The sequence below is a fragment of the Homarus americanus genome, unplaced genomic scaffold, assembly GCF_018991925.1.
Source record: "Homarus americanus isolate GMGI-L3 unplaced genomic scaffold, GMGI_Hamer_2.0 scaffold37032, whole genome shotgun sequence".
Taxonomy (NCBI): Eukaryota; Metazoa; Arthropoda; class Malacostraca; order Decapoda; family Nephropidae; genus Homarus; species Homarus americanus.
Window position 1 is genome coordinate 10596321 of NW_024731852.1, and position 15633 is coordinate 10611953.

General features: G+C 39.0%; 2 protein-coding genes across 4 annotated transcripts in view; both read left to right on the forward strand.

The window, feature by feature from the left end:
* LOC121867878 (hybrid signal transduction histidine kinase A-like) overlaps positions 1–4760 on the forward strand; it is a 112553-nt gene extending 107793 nt beyond the window's left edge. The window contains exons 2-3 of the mRNA XM_042368003.1: positions 2771–4587; positions 4719–4760. Coding sequence (XP_042223937.1) covers positions 2771–4587; positions 4719–4760 — 1859 coding nt within the window. The remainder of the gene's footprint in view (positions 1–2770; positions 4588–4718) is intronic.
* The window catches only part of LOC121868047 (lysine-specific demethylase 3A-like), an 83228-nt gene that overhangs the window by 22140 nt on the left and 45455 nt on the right, over positions 1–15633 (forward strand). For all 3 annotated transcript variants that reach the window (XM_042368313.1, XM_042368311.1, XM_042368312.1), the window contains one exon: positions 2771–5768. In XM_042368313.1, coding sequence (XP_042224247.1) covers positions 5116–5768 — 653 coding nt within the window. In that variant the 5' untranslated portion in view covers positions 2771–5115. Of the gene's footprint in view, positions 1–2770; positions 5769–15633 lie in introns of those variants that run through there.

The following is a 15633-nucleotide window of genomic DNA, read 5'->3' on the forward strand; positions in this document are numbered from 1 at the left end:
TAAGTAAAATTGCTCATTTAAATTAAATCTGTGATCAGATTCGATGTCTTCTTATGCCCTAAGATTTTGGGTTCAGCGCTGGCTGTTGGAGGAATACATGACAGAACTTTGTGCTGTCCCAGATAGTAAAGTGATGATAATATGTGGTTATGGAATTTTGCTCTCGCCTATTGTAATAAAGATAGTACTGTAGCCTTATTGTGAGATTGTTGATAGCAACTGGTGATACCTTGACTTAGAGAGTTAAATGTGATGATTCTAATTGAGGTAACGGAAAAGTGGGAAGGTTTACAAAGTGCTCACGGATGGAAAAGACACTGTTAGCTGTAGTGAGCTGGCCATTTTGGATGTTGCCAACTGTGAGACCCGTTGGTGGTGGCCCTCCTTACCTCTACAGTTTAGGCACTCATTTCCAACCGAAATAGTGTTTTTACACCTAAATACTGGTTTTCACCATGAAGTATGGCCCTAAATCTATGGAATATGGTAGAAATGCATAATTAGAGCATTTACTGTGCCTAACAAACTATATTTTGGACACGTCTACAAACCTAAGCTTTTCAGACCCTAGCTATGTTTGTGAACTCTAATGTGAATTCCCGTTGCCCAATGTTGGAAAATTTTCTTGTCAGTAGAATTTCTGGAATCCACATAGTACTTCGTATTAACTGTGCCCTGTTTTATTTATACAGTATATATATGTATACCTGTATAATACAGTCATTCATAAATAACACTTGTATAACACGTCAAGCTCTAACTGAGAGAGACATTTAAATTTGAAGTTAATCTTATACAGACACCAAAACTGGTTCATGAATTGTCTGGGAGCTAATGCTAGGTGGGTATATTTATGTAGCAGCCATCTCACATACGCATACTATACTTGAATATTTTTAATTTAGAAAGGAATGACTAATTTTTTAGACTACTGTATGCCAAGGTCAGGATCAGTTACAACTATGTTAACTAGTATGATACTAACTGAAATAAGCTGAGTAAAAGCTGCTAGATTATGGTACTGTAAATACAAATGCAATAAAGGTAAGGTTTGGAAGATGTTATCTATCTATCTACCGTACCTGTCAATTTCCTCCCTTCCAAGTTAGATGAATTGGGATATATTGAAGACCTCAACTCTACCGTACTGTTTAATCTTTATAACTTGACCCCCAAAATTGTAATAGTTATACTGTACATGGGTGCATATCCTCTTCTTAGCATGTTCCATACCACATGGCCATACACAGTTTGGTTGTTTTCACACAGTGAACTCAGGGCTCGACTAAATATCAAAACTCGACTCTTAACACCAAAAGTTTAATACGGTGGAGTTAAAAATATCTGCATTAAAATTGTTAAGCAGTTGAGGTTAACTTAGCACTAGGCATTGTTTGCTTGTGACTTTTTATTTTACCATAAAGCTGTTGAATTGTTTATGTTCAAACATTGCACTAAACTGCATTATAATTAGAAAACATACAGTATTATTTTTTATTGAACTGCAAGTTTAGGACCAAAATACCTATGGTAGTACCGGTATCTTAAAATTTATGTTTAGCTTGGGTATATGAATAGTCAGGTTTCTAATTCTTAAGAGCTGTCACATCAGTTTAGTTAACAGAATGTTTTAGTTGTTCCGTCACCAGATATCAGTGAGGTGGTTATTTATGCCCTCAGGCCTGGTGGTTGTTGCTCCTCCTGTTCAATGTTTTCTCACTCATTGCTATAATAACAGAACAGCATTGTAACCTTTTCTACTCTTAAATATTTCTTCAAAGGTTTTTTATGTTTGTTTATGGTAGTCACGTATATTTTTGACTAACATATACAGTACCTGTATAGAAGTTAACATATGTTTAGTTTGAAGGCCAGAGTTGGATCAGAAGTGTGGGTACAGTATTAAGAGGTCCTTGGTGTATGTCGTGTTAAGTAAAAAATACCGATTCCACTAGCTTTGGGTAAAGAATACAGGTGTGTTTATAAATCAATGACTTTTGTTAAGGTATTAGTTTTTATGAGGAAGAATAATGTTAAGTTTCAGAACAGTTGGAACTAACTCAGACATCATTTAAACTGGTCAATTTGGCCAATGGCAGCCAGTTCATAATAAGAACTCGGTTCCTTGCCATCTGGCAATACACTGTACCTGTGTTTTCTTGTCTTTATCTAAGTACAAATATCGTTTTAGATTTAGTCTCCATTTTAGCTTGTTCACATTTTGGTGTACAGTACTGTATATTTTTAGTCAAGTTTAAGTTTGGTAATAGTGCATGCAAAATTATGTACTGTACCATATTCTGTGAAAAATTTTGTTACAGCCGAGAATTGCAAAATAAAAATGCCTTCCTCAAATAGTTGGAAATTAAACCTTCAGCCTCTTATAAGCGAGAAGCTGTACGTATTTTAGAGTTTGTAGGTTATCTCACCAATGATTTTTGTTCAGAATTTTAGGTTCCCATATAAATTTGGAGTACATACTATACAGTACTATAGGTATTTGTACTGTATATTTAGTGCAATTTACAAGCAAATGGATTGGACTACTTTTCACTGGTTCTCACAAGGAAACAAAACTATAAATTATGATGCATTTTTTACCTTATATAAACTGTAACAAAAGATTGCCCCGAAAAGGGTACCGCTGAATTCTTTCAAATGCAAATCTTTCATTTATAGTTTATTTGTCTTTTATATATACCGGTAGTAAATGCAGTAATTCAGTAGTTATGAATATACGAATACCACTAATGCTTTTATTTTTTTGCAGACAAGTGTGTGGTTGGAGGGTTGCGGTGGAGGAAACGTGGCCAAGGAAGTGTAACAAGTGAAGCATCATCTGGTGAAGAGGAAACTCGCACAGTCCGTGAGCGCCGACCACGCCATCACACGCCTGATCCACCCAGACGTATACTCACACGTTTGGAAAAGCAGAATAGCACTGAGGACAGCACCTCCAGCAGCAGTGGTAACTCAACACCGGATCATCGGCCGACCCGCAGACCTTATAGAAACAGCCGATTACAAAATATCAACAATACTGGGCATAGTGATACTGATATTGTAAGCATCAGTAGTAGTATTAGCAGTTCTAATAGTAGTAGCTTTAATACCAGTACAAGTGGCAGTAACACCAGTGCAAGTAGCACTAGTACCAGCAGTAGCAGCACACCAGAGCCCGAGTTACCATCCCGACCTCCGTCACGTAGGGTTGCAGCTGCAGCGGCTCTAAGACAGAAATTAGGTATCCACCGAGCTACAGGTGGTAAGAGGGGACCAACCAATAACGGTGCTACTCGACGTCCAACTCAGAGATGGCGTAGTGTATCACCGGTCACTCGCACTCCTCAGCCTTCGTCGCCATCCACAACACTTTACTCGAATAAAAACAAAAATAATAACGAAAATAATAGAAATAGTACCAATTGTGAAGAAAGTATTAGCAAAAGCCAAAAACGGAAAAATAACAGCCCAAACAGAGCATCAAATAAAAACAACAAATGTGGCACTGCAATTGAAATTCCAGTTAAAGGAGATGATTTGTTAGAATCAAGATCAGAACTTTCTCCAAAGAAAGATATCAGAAAAGAAACTGATATTACAAATGCCATTAGTTCATCTGAGGATCCTATTGTAGTTTATGAAAAGACTAATTTTCTGAATCGGACACCACCTAATAGAAGAGCTGTTGAAAATCGAAGTTCAAATAACAGAAAGCCTACATTGAATTTAAATAAGGATCTCTCGCCAAATAAAACTGTTCCATCTCAATTATTAATTAAAAAAGATTCTCCAGGGAGAGTAACAGCATCTTGTAAACCATACAAGGAAAAGGAGGAATCAGTTGATCAGACTTGCACAACACCAGAAAGCAAGTATATAAGTCCTGAGTCATCCAACACAGTTATTAAAGAAAATGTAAACAGGAAAACTTCTGCTGTTGTCCCACCAACAAGTAGTTCCATATATAATGAAGAGGTCTTTATAATAGAACCTTGTAAAGAGGAGTCTGCCAATAAAACTTCTCCAGTTAGTGCTATAAAAACTGAAGAGACCACAAGGAAACCAGTGTTGAAAAATTTCAAGAAAGAGTTGGTGACAAAGGAACCCCCAGTTCTTTCAAACTCTTCCAAAGACGAGAATTCCAAGAGAACATTTCCTTCTGGTGCTTTAGTTACAGCTGGTGAAACTCCTAGAAATGAAAACCAGTGCAAATCAGAAGCAGCTGTAGAAATCTTATTAGATTCTGAGAAGGGCAAATTTGCTTGTGAAAAACTTCCTGAAACTAAAGAGGAAAAAACACCTGCCAAAGTAGAATTGGAGAAGCCTTCTGCTTCATTAGAAGGAAAGAACAGCTCAACAGACAGCACTAATGTTTTTCCATGTACCTGCAGCAAAGCTTCCATCAGTGATACCCTTGTAACTACCACAGCTGTAGTTAGGAAGCCTAGTTTAAGTGAGGATGATGTTGTGATTGAAGCCACGAGTGTTATACGAACAGCAGGTGATAGTTCAAGTGCAATTGTTAGCCAGCATGACAAAAGTGTTAGGAGTGCCATTTTGGGCCCGAGTGCCAACAGTGTTGTGGTAAGCAGCAACACAGCTGCAGTGTGTGTCGGAACCACCACAGTGAGTACAGTGTCGACTGTGACTAGTGTGACTAGTGTCTCTTTAGTGCCAGGCACAACTAGTGCCATTGTTAATTCATCCAATGTCAGTGGAGTTACTTGGTCTTCAGAAAGCAGCAAGGTGAACTCTAGTTGTAATAGTAGCACCAATTGCAATACCAGTAGTAGCCGTGGGTGTGCAGAGGTGGCGGGCGTGGTGAGCGGGCGGGCAGTCACCATCACAGCAACCAGCGGGCCAGGCCCCACGTGCAGTTCCCGTGTGGCATCCCCACCATCTGTAAGCATCACGGCAGTGGTGCGCAGCCCTGTCCACCTCCAGCCCGCCAACCCCGACCCTGCCCATCTTGCCCCGCACCATCATGACGGGGCAGCCCACACATCCCTGCACCACCAGCATCAGGCGGCTCATCCTTATCATCACCAACAGCATCACCAACTCCAACAACATCAGTCACAGCAGCTTAGCACCCCGTCAACAACCACCAGGATGGACCATTGTGATGGCTCAAGTGACTCAGGTGTAAGTGTAACCGAGCGTTCTGTGTCACGCTCATCAGTGCTTAGTGATGACAGGTCATCTTCAGCAGAAGTAAAGCCTAACACACCTACACCTGCAGCTGGTCAAACTAAGACATCACAGGCATCATCCTCACTCTTCATAGACCGTAAGGAACCTGTTCGCGTCTGGCGTGATCCATCACTTGTGTCTCAGTCAGAGCACACAGTGCGTCACATTCATTCAGTGCAGCACACCAGCATGTCACAGCACTATCCAGGGGTGCCGCCCCCTCATCTTGCAGCTCCGAATGGGGGCTCTGGTGGCTCCCACGGACCTGCTCACCATGGCTCTCATGGCCAGCCTCCTGTATCCATGCCTCCTGGCTTACCCTATTCAACACACCCAGGAGCAGGTGCAGCAGGCATACCTCCACCCTTGCATCTGCCTCCTGGTCTTCAACAACCTCTTGCTGGCTTGTATCCATCTCTTTCTCATGATGTATGGAAACAGCTTGCTCCAGTACCTCCACTACCACCACATCCATATGCTGGTCTCCTAACTCATCATCAAGAGGAACTAATGCAGCTGGAACGAGTTCGGGAAATTGATCGGGAGCGTGCTGAGCAGGAGAGACACCATAGGTAAGTGTAACAAGTTATTGAATGTCATATTATTGTGTTCATAGTAAAGGTTCTTTTTAAACTTTTTGGCTGGTTGAAGGCTAAAGGAGGAATGAGAAATGAGGGATGCAGCATATTATGGATCTCATCTCAACATGTTTGTTTGAATTTAAAACTGACAGAAGAAAGTTGAAGTTACTACAGAGTGTTTTCATTGTTGTTGAAGTTGGCATTTGAAAAGGGCAACAACAGCAAAAGCTGTATTGCCCGTGTGGAATATTTTGTAAATAATGAAAAATTGTGGATTGATAAAACACAATTGATGGAAATTAAAAAATTTACATTGATCAAGAGAATTTTACATGACTTAGTAAGAGCAAGGGTGTTTGTATTCACTGGTAAGTAGTGTGAAATATAATTAGATAATAGAAGATCAGCCGTTTACAACTTTGTACATATTCTATGATGTAACAGTAATATGCAGTAAAAATAACATTGCAACAGTAGATTGAGATGTAGAGATTAGGCATATAAAATAGATTTTCTGAGAAGTGTGTGTGGAATTTGTCAAGTGGTGAAGTTAGGATTTAGAAGCTTTGGTACTCTAAAGAAATTATGCTACTATTGTATTGTCAGGGAAGTGGTTCATGAAGCCAAGGGTGACATGGATGTATGGAGAACACATTAGCTAGGTGAAAGATGATTTCTGGGCCTCCAGTTGCTGTCCTTAAGTCATGTATAGATACCAACCTTATTCATTGTCAGAACTCTCAACCCTTGGCATATTGATAAATGCAAAGCTATCAAGAACACTAGAACTGCTAGTTTTCAAAGCACATGTCTTAATGTGGGTTACATATTGTATTTGATAAACTACCGTACATTGTGAGGTAAAGTACTTCAATTTTTTATTACAGTACTTTAATCACACTCCATTTCAGTACTATCTGATATACTGTACTGTATTTACCCTCTTTTCTTTTGTTTGGGTGTAACAAGTAGTACTGTACAGACACTTCAAACAAAAGGGTTAAATGACAGAGGAGAGTTGTGCAAGGCAAGTTAGAAATGTGTACAAATACATACAGATTTCTCATCAGAGCAACATTAATAGAATGCTTGGCATCTACTGTACTGTACAGTAGCTATATGTTTTGTACAGGAAGTTGTATCATTGTTTAAGTATTGTTTATATTCACACACACACACCATACATTTTTATCAGTCATTAATGTTGTGGTCTTTTTTCTCCTGAACAACTTAAACAGTTGACTACAAGCATTACTGATGCAGGATGATGTAAATCTTTTTCACTAAATTATTCTTGAGTAAGCTGTTTCATAAACTGTACTGTATATATAGCTCAACCATCGTGAAACAACATGCAAGTTTCTCATACCACACATATTTCTTTGTTTTGAAAATTCGTTTTAGTTTTTAAAATATTGTTGTTTATTCATCTCTATTGCTTTTGTTTTTTTGTAACTACAGTATATCGGAAAATAGATTTTTTAATTCATATACCTAATTGAGGTGAGTGAAAATGTTCTTTGTACCTTTAAGCTTCATGCTTATTCCCTGTGACACTTCTTAATCACCAAAGCTCTTACATGGACTTCTTACACATCCTTTTTACAGAGCTAGTCTCAGGCTGTAGATTATTAGTTACTTGGCTTCACCTTAAAAAGGGACGGGAGATAGTGCACGATCACCCCTTAATCCTCGCACATCTCCCTACCAAATTTCAGATTTTATCTTACAAAAATGTGGAAATGCGTAAGGAACACACACACACACACACACACACACACACTGTGTGTGTGTATCAGTTTATCAATCGGTCACAATTTCACAATTTAAATGAAGAATAACTGAAACATCTCTTACATGTACAAACCGTTTACTTTCACTTCAACTTCAGAGTACCTGTCCCAACTCCAGTACAACATATCAAAATAACTTACTATTCTTGGTCTTTCTCAAAATATTAACTGATGAACTCAATTTACTATTATTCATATACAGCAAATGAAATTTTACATTCTTTGGTGTTATCGTGGAATAACACAACTCCACCTGACACTCATTCTATCATCTGCTCCATCCATAAACATAAAACAATTATCTTTAGGCTGTATATATTTCACAATCCTTTGTCTTACTCTCACATAAACACTAGTTTTTATAATGTAACTTTAATGCCATTTTGTAATCTCTTGCAAACTGTTTTTCAACTTATGCCACACCCATGTAATATTGTCTATTACAGTATATTTACCCCTATTTTTTGTGGGATGGACAAAAGGGTACAAAAACTTCAAAGAAAGGGGAAAATTATAGAGAATCGTGCAAGATACTGAGACTACAAGTAGAAAGTACTACATAAGATTTCTCACCACTTTATTTAGAAGTCTCCACAACAGACAAATATCATGAAGTCTACATATTCCTCACTAGTTAATACATCATTTTAACTAACATTATTAAGGCTGCCATAATATACCTTGCCAACTGTGTGGACCAACTTGTGTGTTGACAATTCTAGTATCATTCAGTCTCAGTCATTGTACCTTTAAACAGTTCTACAAACCATGTATTTACAGTAGTATTCCATTTTTTTCACAGTTATACCCACTAATTAGCCACACCCATTCTGTAGATCTATATCCCATTTAAGTACCTTTACTCACTCCAGTTAGCCATACCCATTACCATAGTCATAACTGCCTTATATCCTTATTAAGTTTTGTTGCCTTTTTTTATTCCTCTGCAAATTTTCATACAGTACAGGATTTAGATTTACTCCTTAATTACTTACACATCATTATTCAAACTGCTGTGTGCAGGTCTAGTACACTAATATCCCCATCTCTTACACTGATCAAAATTAATAATTTCCCATTAATTTGTACAGTACACCGAGCTAGAGTTTATAGTCATATCAGACATTCTATTTACTGATACAGGTTATTAGTTCATTTTCAACTAGAGAAACCAGTACAGTAATGGATGTTGGTTCATCTCTCTCAAGTTTACAGCATGACTTGCTTGCATGAAAGTGAAAAATGTGGGTAAAGGATGAGTGTTGCCTCAACATTTACAGGTGAATGTCAGAAATGCTTGGAGAAAAGTGTAAAGAAAATACAGAAAAAAACAATATAAAAAAACAATAATAATGTCATGGTAGACGTAGAATATAGATGAATTGGAAAACTGTAGGTTTGGAGTGAAGGTTAGAGATGTGTGGCAACAACCAAATGATGCAACAGAAAAGGAGAATGGTGAGCTATCAGTAAGATTTTTCTTCCAGTGTTATCAGGAGTTATGAGTTGAACCAGTATACAGTACACTGCCATGTACAACTTTACTTTTTGAATATTAAAGTTGTCACTTTCAAATATCTGTTTAATTTTTCGTTTTTGTGTATGTTGCCCAACATTTATTTCTTATATATTTACCCCTTCCTTATTTAGTTGGGGGCATACAGTGTTATCCATGTCCATTCATCTGTCTGTCTCTCTTCATTGGTTCTTACATGAATATAGTATTAATTTTGCCTTGAACTTGATTTTCATGAATGTTAGAGTAAATTTGAAACTATATTGTATGTTGTCTTCTTCTATGATTTATGATCCCATGGTCATTGATTTATATTTAATAGCTAGATGGCGTGTAAAATAATTAGCATTAAATTTGTCTTTGAGCATAAAATGTTCATAAAAGTTTACTCATTACTTAAATTTGTTAGTGTTTGCATTTATGGGTTATATATGACTTGTTTACTTAGAAAGGCTTTGCAGGTGGTCATTAGTGTCTCTTCACCAACTGTGGAACTCGTATATCAATCCTGAGTGAATTTTTAAATTGAGCTTTAAGATTAAATATTTACACTGGTCAGTCAGTTTTGAATACATTTATACAGTACTGTATCCCCTTGTTGACTTAGAAAATATGTAAGGACGTCCTATCATTGGTCTGTGCAATAACTACGGAGGATCTTAAACTAATTGCAACTTAGAGTTTAATATTTATAAATGTTTGTGGCGGTCTGCGCATTTTGAAATTACCGGTAATTATGCCTGCCCCCCTAGTGAACATTGTTGATGGAAGCATTCATTGCCGTCTGTGATACTCAGATTAATATTATTTGACTTTTTACCTTATTGTTAAAAGTCAATGTGTTTTTGGGTACTGGTACAATACTTTTCATATGATTTTTATATAAAACCTGCTTCAGAAAAAGGGGAAAAACCTTTGAACAACAGTATCAAGAGGCCCATCAGGTCCTATTATCCATTTGGGATGGCAGTTACAGTAGCTACTTTCAAAAGACACAAGTCTGAAAGGGGTAACACTTGGGAAATTTTCCTGCATAGTTCAACAAAATTCACAGCTGCCATCTTGGATGGTGTAGCCTGACGGCGTACTGTACTGCACTTAGTTTTTAATGAGGGCCATCCAAAGAACATCTCTGAAAATGTTCAGCAGAATTTAGCCTTCAGTTCTTGAATTGATGATGTTACAGACAGATGCCAAATCATAACAATGTAGTCCAGGTATACTAACAAAGCATTAGTTTAGGCAGCATAAATACATTAAATTAGTTTACAACCTGTGAAACTAACGATCAAATGGTTATATAATTTGCAGCTTAATTTCAAAGCGGAATTAAAATATGATATCAATTAGTCACTTCAAAGACCTCTTTCATTAACTGCACCCAAAGTATTTATTGGTTGTACTGTAGTCAGTAATATTCAGCAATTATAGTACACTCTAGGAATAAAGTCATGGACAGGTGCATGGAAACTTCACAAGTGACCTCAGGTAATGAGAATTTTTTTAACTGCACCTGATTTTTAAGGTACTGTACAGTATATAGTATTTTATTTTATTTAAAATTTAATTAAAAAAAAATATACTGTATATACATATATCATAGTTTAACTTATTAGTTTCTCATTGCCACAGGTCACTAATAAGTTCCATGCAGGAGTCCGTGACTTTACTCCTAGAGTGTACATATGATAAGCCTAGGAAGTTTGTGCTGTTTGTTTAAATTGTTTAATGGTTTTTACATAATAATGTTCAGTATTTGCTGAAAATATGATGAACAGAGATGAAGAACATGTTTATATCAGCTGCTTTATATGTAGCTACTAACATCATTAAAGCTTTATGACAACCCTTTTGCTACTCTTAGCCAAAATAAGTACAGTGCTGGCACTGCATATACAGTAACTTAATTTGATTTTAAATTAAAATTACATTTAGTAGCTTGTTACTTGACACTATATCCTGACATAAGATATGGGCTACTAAGGTTATACCTGAACAGTACAGTACAGGTACATCCTTGGGAATATTTGTCAATGTGATAAACTTATTCATGTAATACAGAATGATTTTGTAGGCAAAATTATAATTTATATACCTGACATATGGCCCTTACTGTAAACACCACTCTCATGGTTTTACTCTTATCTAATTACACCACCCCTGAACCACAAGTGTATGGGAATACTATACAGTACTGTATAGCAGTGATGCTGTCATTTCATGTGTCAAATTCTATTTCCACTCGGTAATTTCCACTAGACTAGTTAATAATTTAGTGGGGGCAGGTCTTCTGTTGAAAGTGTATCAGGGCAGTTTCGTGCTTTCAGTGTGGTTGTCCTTTTTTTTTTTTTTTTAAGTTTTTGTGATTTATATTGGTTAAGGATACAGTGTTTCCATTTAGTGTGTGTTTTGAAGGAGAGAGCTATACAGTACAGTATATAAATGTTGATGTAAGTACTGATATACAGTACTGTATGTATACTGTTGCTCTGAATTTTGGCTTCTATTTTAAAATTTTGACCTTAATAATAATAATAAATCAAGCATTAGCTACTGCAAGTAGAGGTACCTACTGTGGTTACAACCTGGTAAAGTAGTTTTACAGGTGTATCCTGTAAGCTTCCAATATTATCTGAAATTTATAGTCAGTTGGTGATTGTGCCATTAAGTGCAAAAAATCAGCTGATGACTGAATTGTGTGCTTTGTTTAATCAGTCATAGCAGTGTTAGTCTTTACCTTGGGTTCATAAAAGTTTAAATAAACAATGCACTTAAAATTTTTGCTTCACGGGTTATCAAAGAATCGGTGTAACCAGAGTACTTGTACACTGTATTTATGAATAGTAACGTGAAGTTGTGTTATATTTTTTAGGGTTTTCTTAAGTTTGTGGGATACCCGTTTGTGTCTGCCCCTCGTGTAGTGAACACCACTTTGTTGAAGCTGCCCAGCAACAACTGATGGGCTTACAGTTTCTTGAGCTGGAACATGGATTAATTTTTATTTATTTTATTTTTTTATAAATTCATTCTGAGTGGATTCTTACTATGATCAGGTATCCATTGTTGTCTCTATCCCTGACCTTTTCACAATTTATTAGCTACTTAAAAACTATATTAATTCTTCTCGGGCATCCTGCTGATTGGTTCTAGTTTTTATCATTGGTTTTCATTCAGCAAAACTTGTATGACTAGATATTTCTTTAACTTAAATAAGTACAGGGTAAAACTTTGGTTAAATTTAATATCGACACTAGTGTATTGTACTTCTTGCAGTCACTCTTAAAAGTTTGTATTTGAGATTGAAAATAAGGTTTCTTAAATGCATCCTGGGATTACCTCGTAAGATTTTACAGTTGTTTTGTTGACTTCTGCACCAGTAAGACTGTGCATTCAGCCCCAGGTGAGTGCCCCCTGTGTATAGGTAGAAATTGGATCTCTACAGTAAATATTCTGTCATAATGTAGATGTACTGTGCTGTAGTATCATAGTAAAATAGTAGTACAAGACATAATATAGAAACAAGTGAGTGACCTTGAAAGACAGACACTTTCTTTAAGGAGGTTGTGAAAAATGCCCCTGTTGACCTCTATGATTGGGTTACTGTGTAAGCGCATTATGTTGTAATTATGCAAGTCATATATTACACACATTAATTTTTACGCCTTTAGTTCACCATCACGCATCTGTCATATTGTACTGGACTGTGATTCCTCAAGTTGAAATTTTTGGAAGATAATATTGTTTTCTTTTGTTCTGGTGCTATGGTATGTTTATCATGATATGTAAAAGGAAATCAATATATTGAAAGATTCCCATTCAAAATTTTTATGTTTCCTGGGAATTCAAATTGTGGAAAAACCATAATTCACATGTTCAGCCGCAGACTTTTGAAGCATTGACGAAATTAAACAGTCAAATCAGGTTTTAATGTTGTGACTTAAACCATTAGAAGAACGTGAGATAAATTGTGCTCTGTATAGTAAATAATGTTCCCCTGAAAGTTTACAGGGAACCAACGTGTGTGTGTTATATCACTCATGGATCAAGTACACTCTCCTTTTGTGATACAATTATTGTCTTCAATGTTTGGCTTCCCAATCTGTATTATTTCACTACCTGTTTTATCATGGTATCCCACTATCTTGTTGTCAATACCCCCCCTCCCACCTACACTACCAGCATCATTACCACTACACTACCAGTACCATTACCACTACACTACCAGTACCACTACATTACCAGTATCACCACTACACTACCACTACCAGCTCCACCACTATACTACCAACACCAGTACCTCCACTACACTACCAACACCAGTACCTCCACTACACTACCAGTACCCACACTACACTACCAACACCAGTACCTCCACTACACTACCAACACCAGTACCTCCACTACACTACCAACACCAGTACCTCCACTACACTACCAACACCAGTACCTCCACTACACTACCAACACCAGTACCTCCACTACACTACCAACACCAGTACCTCCACTACACTACCGACACCAGTACCTCCACTACACAACCAACACCAGTACCTCCACTCTAAGCACCACCACTACACTACCAGCACCACCACTACACTACCAGCACCACCACTACACTACCAGCACCACCACTACACTACCAGCACCACCACTACTACACTACTAGCACTACCACCACCACTAGACTGCCAATACCATCAGCACCACCTACTACACTACCCCGTACCACTACCACCCTACACTACCAGTACCACCACCACTAGACTGCCACCACCACCACCACTAGACTGCCACCACCACCACCACCACTAGACTGCCACTACCACTAGACTGCCACCACACTACTACACTACCAGCACTACTAGACTGCCAGTACCACCACCACTACACTACCAACACCACCACTAGACTGCCAGTACCACCACCACTACACTACCACCACCACTACACTACCAGTAACACTACACGACCAACACCACCACTAGACGTGGCCTCCAGCCTCCCCCAATAGCCACACCTTCGCCACCATTTATTTACCTTAATATTAAATATCCTAGACTACCACCACCACTACTACACTACCAGCACTACCACCACCACTAGACTGCCAGTACCACCACACACTACACTACCGACTCCAGTACCACCACCACCACTACCACCACCACTACACTACAGCTCCAGTACCACCACCACTACACTACCAGTTCCAGTACCACCACCACTACACTACCAGCTCCAGTACCACCACCACTACACTACCAGCTCCAGTACCACCACCACTACACTACCAGCTCCAGTACCACCACCACTACACTACCGACTCCAGTACCACCACCACTACACTACCGACTCTAGTACCACCACCACTACACTACCGACTCCAGTACCACCACCACTACACGGCTACTAGTGGATATAAGCGGCAGACAAAAACGCCGTTGTCACTACCAAATTTGTGGACCCTGTTAGAGTGACCGCCAACCAGTCTGAGCGAAGTGCCTCAGGAGAGAGAGAGAGAGAGAGAGAGAGAGAGAGAGAGAGAGAGATATGATGATGATAGTGGGTGGGTGAGTGGTGGTGTTGTTACTGTAATATGGAGGGGTGTGGTGGGGTGGGTGTTTAATGACTGGAACATATTTGTATTTGTGTGTAGATGGACCATAGTGTGTGTGTGTGTGTGTGATGTATAAAAGAGCAAGCGGGGTAAGTTGCCGTATAAGGGTAGGAGTGTGGCTGGGCCGTGGTGGTGGTGGACTACACCTCATGACTCCCTTGCCTCCACAGTTTTCATCCCTCCCTCCATAATCCTTTTTCTACTTCCGCTTTTACCTTTGTGTTAAATCTTTGTTTGGTGTTAAGTGCCTACTGAATGTTATAATCTGTATTTGTGGGGAAAGTGAGGTTGTTAGGGTGTTGGGAAGTGAGTTTGTGTGGTAATAGTAAGTGTTGTAAGATGTGGCAGTATCGTATGCCCGGGGCGGCGTGGCCTGAGCGGGCGGGCCGGGTCACGGCGCCGTCGAGGCCCGGTTTGCCCTGTGCTTGTTGCACGGCTTCTGCTCCACCAGTGGGTTTAGTTTGCTTCCTAGACCTCACCTGCCTCTTCCTGACACTCGTTCTTCACCGCTACACCCACGCCTTGCCCTCACGCACCTCTTTGAACTTAGACCCGGTCACTAGTGCGTCACCATCACGGAGAGTGACCGGTCTTGACGGGAGAAGACGATGGTGGCTCCAGTGTGGTGGTGGTGCGTGGCCGCCTGGGAGGATCCTTGTGCCGCTCCCAGGCCCAGTGTTGAGGCAGGCGACCGTGTAGTGAGACGGTATAACGCCTTGAATTATCTGGTAAATACTTGTTGAACCGTGGTACTGCAACAGGCGAGTCACTTGACGCCCTGTACCACTAGAGACTGTATTGTGGAGCAAAATGTCACTCAAGTGTGGAAACTCGGGCAGGTTTGCTCTGTAACACCCAGGAAGGTACCGTGTCTGTGTGACCTGACTTCAACCCTCCAGTCCCTGTACTGTATTTGTTGGTGTTCACAGG